This window comes from Theobroma cacao, chromosome 1 (assembly GCF_053813885.1).
Source record: "Theobroma cacao isolate CCN51 chromosome 1, ASM5381388v1, whole genome shotgun sequence".
Taxonomy (NCBI): Eukaryota; Viridiplantae; Streptophyta; class Magnoliopsida; order Malvales; family Malvaceae; genus Theobroma; species Theobroma cacao.
Window position 1 is genome coordinate 30,161,890 of NC_142639.1, and position 10,377 is coordinate 30,172,266.

Genomic DNA, 10,377 nt, shown 5'->3' on the forward strand with positions numbered 1-10,377 from the left:
ACAGCATAAAGAACGCCTGACTTACAATAATTGCACAAGACATACCACCAAGATACAGCAAACACGTAGATATAATAAACAATAAGCACCCAACTCTTGAGCAGGTCAAGATAAATACAACCATAGAAACTTACCCATATGTGTTAATTCCAAGAGCAGTGCTAGATGGCCTGAGTATCACATGTTAAGCAAATATGGAAAATTAAAGAATGAAGGAGATGAACTTTGAGAACCTAAGATAGATGAAGGTAAATGAACAAAAAGAAAGATCACCAAGTAAGGAAAAATTAAGAGAAGTGAACAATTCAAAACTATTTATAATGGTTCAATTTTCCTTAACCTACATCCGACTATAATTCCCAACCTAATAAAACTAGTTAAGTCAATAGTTTCCACTAAGCATTTATTACGTGAGCTTTCTCAAGCTGAAAAATTCAAGACAGAGTTCAAAGAGTGTCTCCCACACTCAATCATACAAGCTAATGGACTATACAAATGGGTAATTGAGCACTCAATTGATCCTAGTACATCAAATCTGCTCAAAATGAGTTCACAAGAAAGATGAGATTGAAGCACTATGACCTAGGAGAAAACCCCCTAAATTTTTGCTCAAATCTTCTTGATTGGATGTTCAAGTTGTTATTCCTGAGCCTTTTGGTCGTTTTTATACTTAGATTTGAAAAACTAACCATTTGGGACCACTTGGGGTGAATCTGTTTGCTAGAGTTGTCAAAGTTTGCAGCAAGAATATGTTCAAATGATGTGATTAATCAATTAAACTCTGTCATTAATCGATTAACTTGTTGATATCTAATAATTCTTCATTCTGATGGTCGACTAACTTCTAAACAACTTTGTCATCCAAATTCAAATTTATAGTTTTTGCCAACAATAACCTTTAATTGATTAATTCATGCCTTAAACTGTAAAAATGCTTTCGCACCCAAATTCAAAATTGGAAACATAGCCAACAATAACCATTAATCGATTAACTTATAATGTTACAACTGATGAAAGAATTCTGTGAGTAGTAGTTAATCGATTAACTTTACTTGTTAATTAATTAAACTATTTTTGGCAATTATTTGGCGTTTTATACTTGAATTTTTTTCAATTTTATGCCATTCTTTTCAAAAGATATTAAAATCAAAGTATGCACACTTAAATACACTTGCTCAATTTAAAGATGAGAATATTTTCTTATTATAAAAAATAAACAAATTATGAAGTCAACAATCTCACTTTTTTTTTTACGATGACAAAACAACTCCTTAGTTTAGAGTGCAATATCTAAGAGAAAATATATATGGTCCAAAAACCCCTCCAGTCCCTGTATTCTTCAATTTTATACAATTTAGTTCATATACTCAAAATCGAAACGATTTAGTTTCTTGATTTTGAGAATTACGTCAATTTAGTCCCTCCTTCTAACGACATTCAATTTTGCTGTTAAAAAATAACGTAAGCGATGACGTGTCACAATTTTTATGACATGGAGTTGAGATGATGATGTGGCATGCAAGTGGCACTAAGTGATGACATGGAAATGCCACGTGGCACTATATGATGATGTGGTAGTGTTTACGTGGCACTGACATGCTGACATGTCAATGCCACGTGGCAAATCAAAAAATATTTTTTAAAAAAATTTTACCATGTCATAGAGACTAAATTTGATAAAAATATATAATATAATGATTAAATTGAGCAAAATTGAGATGTTGAGGGACTAAATTGAAAAAAATATTTAAAAAGTATAAATCTTTATGTAGATTATTGATATGCTATCAACAAGCCAAATATTTAAGTGAAAAAAATTTATAGTGTTAAAAAATATATATATATATTTTATTACTTGATTATTTGATTTTAGAATATGTAAATTAATTTATCTTTTTTACAAAAATTAAGTTTGAATTCTCCTTCTATAAAAAAATTTTAAAAAAATTTCAAACCTAAAGTCAAATTTACATGAATAACTTGCATTACGTTAAAATAAAATAATATAAAATGACTAAATATGTTGATTTAGTTATAACTTTCACAATTTATAAATACACATTCTTTTGAAATTATTCAACTCTTACCCAATTTACCTTTTATTTAAATTTACTCAAATTAACGAAATATGTTGATTTAGTTACAACTTTCACAATTTACAAATACACATTTTTTTGCAATTATTCAGCTCTTATCCAATTTACCTTTTATTTAAATTTACTCAAAATTTCTTATAAAAAGATTTTATTTAAATTCAAATACCACAATCAAATTTTGCTAAATTTAAATTTAAATTATTAATTTTGATCTACAAAAAATTTGTTAATAAAATAAAATGGTACAAATATTTACAGTTATATTTAACTTTATCAACCATAAATGTAGTCTTTAATATAAGAAATTTCAAATTAAAAAATATAACTTGAAATATTAAACAAAATAAAAACATAAAAAATTAAAAGGGTGGAGTTCAAATTCTATAATTGTAATAAGGTTTGTCATGTTCAAATTAAGCAAGTCAAAACGAAAAATTATTTTTATAATTATCGCTAACTCCATATATCTGTTCTTCATTTTTTTAAAAGAAAAAACTAAATCAACATATTTTGCTAATTTGACTTTAGCTCAAGTTAAAAACTAAGTTCAATAAATTTTAAATTTTTATATTATTATAAATAGAAGAAAAAAGAATTTATTTAGTCATTTTATATTATTTTATGTTAATGTAATATAAGTTATTCATCTACATTTAACTTCAGATATGAAAATTCTTTTCAAAATTTTTTTATAGAAGGAGAATTCAAAATTAATTTTTGTAAAAAATATAAATTAATTCACATATTCTAGAATCAAATAATCAAATAAGAAAATATTTATATATATTTTAACATCATAAATCTTTTACATTTAAATATTTAACTTATTAATAAGCACATCAATAATCTACTTAAAGATTTATATTTTTCAAATATTTTTTTTCAATTTAGTCCCTGAACATTTCAATTTTGTTCAATTTAGTCCCTATATTATATATTTTTGTTCAATTTAATCCCTATGACGTGGTTGAATTTTTTTGATCCGTCACGTGGCACTGCCATGTTAGCATGTCAGTGCCATGTCAGCACTGCCACGTCATCGTATAATGTCACATGGTATTGTCACGTCATCAAAATATGACACATCAACGTTGACGTCATCCTTTAATGGTAAAATTGGATGTCGTTAGGAGGAGACTAAATTAACGTAATTCTCAAAATTAAGGGACTAAATTGCTTCGATTTTGAGTACAAAACCTAAATTAAACGAAATTGAAAAGTACAGAGACTGGAGGAGTCTTTTGACCAAATATATATACATTAGATATGAATGTTTTCATGTACGGAATATACATATATATATGTGTATGTGTGCGCATGCGCGTGCATAGATAAAATAATCAATAAATATCCAAACATTGCCAAATTGACTTTGCCTAAGCACCCAAGTATGTGCCATAAAAAGAATACAAAATCAGACATATAAACTCGTATACTTGTATAAAAATTTAAGAGCAGAACTTCCCCAAAAGTTTGTGCACAAAAAGGAAAAATCTTCTCTCCCTTCATATAAGCAAAAGCAAATTAGCACATCATCTTCACCCCCACCCCCCTTTTTTTTTCTCATTATCAAAAGATGGTAGCAATCCAATTATGCAAACCATAATCATTCAGCCACAATTATGCATATAATAATCATTCATAATCATAAAAACAAATATAATTACACAAGGAGGGTTGTTAATATAAACATCAATAATCAGTCATGAGTAATTTATAATTAGCCACAAATATCCAACAAAAGTTATAGCATACAAAGTGGTCATGCGCATAAATGACCATGATAGTTATAAACTACAAGAGTTATAATCTACAATAACAGTAGAAGTTTAAGCACAAAAGAAAGTGTTTCAAGGTTTTAAGACCGTTTGATTCACAAATTAAAATAAAAGAATAACAGAATGGCAATACAATGAGAATAAATATATGACAAAAATAACTATTATATAGTTTAGTACATAGAATGAAATTGTAATTAGTTGAATTGAAACAAAACTAAATTGATAGCCAGATAATCACTCAAAAAAAAAAAAGAAAAAATCCATATATAAAATGACTTTAATACCTTTTGTACGCTAAAATCATTATCCTTTATATAGATAATACATGATTCAAAATTTAAAATGTGATGACCTCAATTAGACCAGTCCAATTGCTATTGATTTTGGGTTGCAATATAAAACTGGTCAGGCTTAATTAAAGGTGTAAATATGGATTGGTCCGGCCCAGCTCGACCCAAGTCTTTGTGGGTTGAGAAAATATGAATTTGGCTAGGCCAGTCCACTTTTTACATGGGCTATCAAAATTCCAACCTAACCCACCCTTTGTTAGTCCACGGGTTAGGTTGGGTTAGTCTATTTTTTTTTTTGAAAAAAATTATTTTTATAATTCTATCTAACAAACTTCTTATCAAAAAAATTGTTCTATAATTTAATCCATAAATTGAATAATAAAAACATGTTACAAACAAATAAATTACACTAAATATAAATAAGCAAATAAATTACATAAATAAAGTTTTAATCTTTAACACAAACTACCATCCCATAAACATAAATATATAACTAAATAACAAAAACTTCAAAACTCATTTATATCTTCCTCAATCCTCATTCTCAAGCAAAATATTTAAATCTTATTTAGACAGTAATGATGTCTCAAGGTCTGAATTGTTAGCAATTTATTATCTAATATTCATTGCCATAAAAAAATAATAAGTTTTAATTTAAATTAAAATTATTAATTTGTCAACTAAAGATTAAAGATATTGAAATATATAAAATAATCAATACCATTGATAACTAAATTATAAATTTTATATAATTAAATATATAAAATTATTAATTTCTTTTTTTATGATCCATAGAGTTGGCTCGTCTCAATGCACTGATCAGATGAGCTAACTCATTTAGATCTGATCTAATACGAGTTTAAATTTTCAAATTCAATCTATCCCAAATTCAATAAAAAAAATCGATTCAGAGGCCCATTTTGACAGGTCTCGTAAAAAACTAAGAAGAGCAAGTTTGGCCCATCCACCCACCCACCCATTCGGTGTTTTTTGTAGTAGTACTACTTTACTATTTCGGCTCTAGGAGTCGGGGGCATCGATACAGTTGCATCTCCGAAATCAAAGAACAAGAATTTCCTTTGCATATTCTCAGCTCTTCTAGATGGTACTAGACTCTTCACGAAAGCTCTCCTCTACTTCACTTTATGAACCTTAAACCCTGGGTGGCTCGGTGTCATTGAAGAACAAGAAAAATGTTCGGAGTGGTATTCCCCAACCGAAGCTTCCCAATGGACATCTCCAGCTTCACCCAAATCGACACCTTCCATTGGATCCTCGATATGAACACCTTCGTTGGTGAGGCCTACGATCAAACTCGTGAGATATGCATCTTCCTTTTGAACAACTTCACTTTGCCTCCAGACAAGGCTTTAGCTGTCTACGTTCAGTCCCCTGGCTCACCTTTCGTTTTCTGCGGCGCCGTCACTCTACAACGTCCCTCCGCTGTGCTTTCCCTGCTGTGGCCTGAGCTTGGTGGCCAGATGCAGTTGACCGCACCAGATTCTGCCACGCTCTCCGCCAAGATCGGTGTGTCAGTGGAGGATCTAGCTGCGCTGCCGTCGTTGGATGTGGCTGCTGAGAAGAAGATCGAACGGCTGGCGTTGAAAGTTGGGGAGAACTTGTTCAACTTTATGCAGTCGTTTTGTGGGGTTGATGGGTCCAGGTTGGTGGTGCCTATGGACATTTTGGATAGATGGTTTAAAAAATTTCAGGAGAAAGCCAAGCGTGATCCTGACTACTTGAAGGGTTTCGCCTTGTAATTTTCTGTAACTTTCTTTCTCAAGGTAATTTAAGGTTCTTGAATTACCGTCAAGTAAATTATGCAATTAGTGTTGTTAGAATTTGCATCTGCAGTTTTTATGCCAATCTTCAAAAATGAAGTTTTCTGGTTTTAGTGTCACTTCTGCCTTCAATATGGTAGTTAGCAAATCCAACATTAACCAATAGGTGATCGGTTATAACTCTCAATAAAGCCCACACTTGCTGATGCTGAATGCTTTGTTTCTTACCATAATATCTTGCAGTGAGTATACTGATTCCAATCCAAATCCTCTCCCTAATTTCGTGTTTGGAATGAAAGATTTGGAAAGAAGTGAAATCGACATGAATAAGCTGATACTATATATATATATATATATATATATATATATATATTAATAACGAAACCCGTAAAGACTTATTGCAACAAAATTAAATAAGTTAAATATTTCTGAAGTAGAAAATCTGATCAAATATCTTGGGCTGTACCCTGGTAAAAGGTGCAACCTCTTAAGTCATTATGTGTAAGTTGCAACTGCCAATCTTGCATCGCTTTCTTTTTTTAATCCAACCATAACGAGTTGTTGTTTAAGAAGCCTGAAACTGAATGTTCCATGGAATTTTACTTGTAGATACAATTCATTTTAAGGATATTGATTGAGTAACTTTTGTGCATATGTTAGATTGCCAGGTAAACCCCTAAGTTCTGTGTATGTTCGTTCTAGCAGTTAGAAATTCTTTACTATATGGTTTTTTGGCAAGTTAAACATGTTTCAAAGTGGTGAAACTTCTTTCATTATTTAGTGCATCTTCCAATATTTCAGTGGAGTTTGTTAAGTGGTGTTATGTTGCGTTGCTTAACTTTAAGATTTTTATTCTGGCCTTATCTTCAAGTAAGACTTTTCCTCTCATTGCCAATTGGTTTTATAGGCTTGAGGCTTAACGAATATTAGAACCCTAGCTGTTTGTTGCTCCATTTGTTATGCTATTCATTGCTCAAAAGTTTTTCTCCTCATATTTGTTGTTTATGTGGTAGGTTTAACTGCTATAGATGTTAGTATCTTATCTACAGGGAGGTTGGTATTATCCACCCTAGTCAGGTTCTAGGTTTGTTGTTATTTTATAATTAGGTTGGGCTTCTTCACTTGTTTGTAATTAGGTTTCAGGATGCTTAACATAACTCTCCAACCAATTCTTAATAAACATTGGAATGGAAATTTTGCCATTTCTTTTTTAATTCCTTAATATCACCTAAAAGCTTTTCCATTTCTTTGTGCATGCCTATGATTTATAAGTTCGTAGAGATGGTTAATTTGGCATAGTGGTGGCTTTCTGAATGGTGAGTTGTTCGATTTGATGCTAAGGCATATAGAGGGCATGAATCAATTAAGTTATCATTGGGAAATGGGGCACAGGGCAGCACAAGAAAGCTTGCTAATTGACGGTTTTTTCAACATATTGCTAAAGCCCTTTTACTTAAGACTGATTGCTGCTTATAGAATATTTATCATGCCTTTCAGACATTAGCGACTGGTTTGAATTTTCTTCGTGGACAACTTATTTGAGGAGCTTCATGTAAAATCAGTATCTCTTTACAATTAATCAGAAAATCTAGGTTAATGTTGAACCGCTTGAGGTTGTAAGGGGATGGAGTCAAAGAATCCTGTAGTTTTGGTTTCAATGATTCATACGTATGCGTGCGCAATATTCAAGACAAGCATTTTCCACTCTTACATGTGAGTGGTATCAATAAACTGGAGTAAATAGTAATTACGATAGGCAAATCATTGGTGAAGATTTTAATCATGAAGTTGGGATTTTAGCTTTTAGGCTGTTGGATAGGAGGAGTCCATGGCTATGCCACAGAGACCTTCTTTGGCTTTGATGTCTCGCTGCATCCTTATGTATCCTTTTTCACCCCATCCTGTGCCCCATGAGTTCTTGACAAGCCAATACATAGTACCATCTTCGGAGGTACCATAACCAACAGCCGTAACACCATGGTCAAGTTCAGTTCCGCAATCTCCAGTGAAAATTCCACTTGAGTAGAATTGAAAGGCATAGCCTCCGGCATCAATGGACACTGATACTGGTTGGTTTGCAACAGCTTTCATTAATGCCTTTTCGCTATTTGCAGGAACAACCTCATAGCCAGTTATTGTAGCTGCATGGGAGGCCTCCTTTGTTTTGTTGCAAGTCCCATCATCACCCTTGTAGGGGTAAGTGACTTCAGATGCAATGCCATGGTTACGAATTATGAATTCGAATGCATCTTCCATTTCACCACCTGCACAGCCTTGATCCTCACCCTGGGTGTCACAATCTACCAGCTCTTGCTCAGACAGGGAAATTAATTTTCCTGTAGTTAGTTGGTGAATTCCTTCAGTCGCTGCCACAGCTGAAAATGCCCAGCAGCTACCTGTTTGAAAATGTGTAGTTCAATATTTTGGGTCATCAATGCAAGCAGGCTTTAGTTGTATGCTTGAAGTTACTTATCACTTTACCGCATTGGGCTTGGTCCTTGATGGGTGTAACAGCACCTTTTTTCCTCCAGTCCACACTAGCAGGCAGAGCCGTCACATTCTCATACCGGAATGATGTTTCTTTTCTTGATGTCAGTCTTTGGGCCCTCCCGTATCCATTCCTGTAAGCCCTAAACTCTTCGTTGGTCTGATCTGCGAATTCATTGATGCTTAGCTTGTAAGGTCGGTTCCCTGCAGCATTAAATGATTCTATGAACGCCAAATTGCTTTTGAATATGCTGAATCGCAGTTCCGTCTCTGCATCGTTCTTGTAGACTCGACCATATTCCTCCATCCATTGCTCATGCCTCTGGGACAAGGATGCCTCATGTAGCTGGCGAGACATTACATTTGGGATGCACACAGCAAGTATAAGGAAGAATGCTATGATACATTCCCTGGGGAGAACCGAAGCCATCTTCAAATTGGTGATGGTTTGTAGTGGAGTAGATTCAGTAATCGAGGTATCTTAGAATTGGTTTGCTTGAGATGCAGAGAATCATTGTTAGCTTTTCTTTATATAGGGAATCAAAACACTGCATTTAATAGATGTAGATGGTTTTTTCTCTGCATTTAGACGTAATTGTCCTGCAACATGGACAGCCTTATTCTGGAGCACCCGGAAAAACTGAATACCATTTGGATGGGGAGTAGTGTTCCGTACAAGCTGTTCTGCTAGCTACATGCTCTGCATTTTGTTGTATCATCGTTTGTTTCATTCACACTTGAAAACAGAATAGTTGTCTCCCGTAAGAAACAATAGATGGCCATTTTGTAACTAGTAAATTCCCGACACGCCATTTTGTAACTAGTAAATTCCCGACACGCCACGGGTGCCCAAGTTGTTATTATCAAATCATTGTAAATTTATCAATAATTTATATAAAAGGACATACGTTCAAAAATATTTTGATCATTAAAATGACAATAACAATTAATATTTATTTATCATATTTTTAAGTTGTTTTTTTCTAAAAAAATTATTATTAATATTAATATAATTTATGTAAATATATAAGAATTTTAATTGAATTGAATGATTTTTTAAAAAATATTTTTACTATAAAACATAAATAACATTTATTTAATTTGAAAATGAGAATTTTAATTTTACATTAAATGATTTTTACTAAAAATTGAGTAAGGATCACTTCATCAAATGCATCAAAACCAAAATCAAGACAAGAATATATAGTTAATCCAGGAGGATTCTTCACAATCTTCATATAATGGATGATAGAGTGCTACAAAATTATGATAATGCAAACACGTTGCAAATCTTTCCTTAACCTTTTGGGGGCAAATAACAAATTATTTTTGCATTTTGTTATATGTATGGAAGCTTCTTTTTTTTTTTTTTTTCTGGTTAAACATTGCATTATTGCGCCCCCAACAAAGGTCAAGCTTTGCATGTGTTCCTTTTGTTACATAATGGAACAATCTTTTTCTCTTTCTCCCATGTCATAACCCCTTTTCATTTAATGATTGAATGGATGAGTTTATAATAAATATTAAGTTGTGATTTTGTTGCAAGTCAAAGGAATCTTGAAATTAGTTAATTAGTTAAATAGATTAGGTTTGCATGTTTATAATACAATTAGTTAATTAAATTAATTGAAACTAATTAGTAAATAATTAATGAAATGATATTTGTATTTTTATAATTAAATTATTTATTTAATTAGAATAATTAAAATAAGTTAAATTATTTTAATTTAAAAATAATTAGGTAATCATTTATTTCACTAATAATTGCATTTTAATTGATAAATTCATTAATTTATTAATTAAACTAGTTATTTATTTAAATTAAGCAATTAATTATGGGATGTTAAATAAGTTTCAAATAATTTATTAATTACTGAATTAAATGAGATGTGTACTTTTATAATTAAATTAGTTAATATGTAAATTAATAATAATTTATTAT

At 31.5% G+C, this 10,377-nt stretch overlaps 2 protein-coding genes and 1 non-coding gene across 8 annotated transcripts; 1 reads left to right on the plus strand and 2 right to left on the minus strand.

Moving 5' to 3' along the window:
- Positions 1 to 2,465: 2,465 nt before the first annotated feature.
- LOC148764716 (small nucleolar RNA snoR8a) lies at positions 2,466 to 2,556 on the minus strand. Its single transcript, XR_016024363.1, has one exon. It is a non-coding gene; the product is annotated as a small nucleolar RNA snoR8a (small nucleolar RNA).
- A 2,624-nt stretch (positions 2,557 to 5,180) lies between these two features.
- Positions 5,181 to 9,225, plus strand: LOC18613000 (hikeshi-like protein). 6 transcript variants are annotated; one of them, XR_016025369.1, is made up of 3 exons: positions 5,181 to 5,951; positions 8,063 to 8,630; positions 8,723 to 9,225. XR_016025369.1 is itself a non-coding variant. In XM_018119427.2 (2 exons), exon 1 carries the CDS (start codon positions 5,361 to 5,363, stop codon positions 5,925 to 5,927), a length of 567 nt encoding a protein of 188 aa, XP_017974916.1. In that variant the 5' UTR covers positions 5,181 to 5,360; the 3' UTR covers positions 5,928 to 5,951; positions 8,063 to 9,225. The 6 variants fall into 6 exon arrangements, 1 of the variants encoding a protein (XP_017974916.1); XR_016025370.1 differs by having other exon boundaries at positions 8,063 to 8,625; XR_016025372.1 differs by having other exon boundaries at positions 8,063 to 8,571.
- On the minus strand, positions 7,673 to 8,865 carry LOC18613001 (senescence-specific cysteine protease SAG39-like). The gene is made up of 2 exons (XM_007050003.3): positions 8,430 to 8,865; positions 7,673 to 8,344 (listed from the first exon to the last, which is right to left on the minus strand). The coding sequence occupies exons 1-2, from the start codon at positions 8,863 to 8,865 to the stop codon at positions 7,752 to 7,754; spliced, it is 1,029 nt and encodes a 342-aa protein (XP_007050065.3). The 3' UTR covers positions 7,673 to 7,751.
- Positions 9,226 to 10,377: the final 1,152 nt, after the last annotated feature.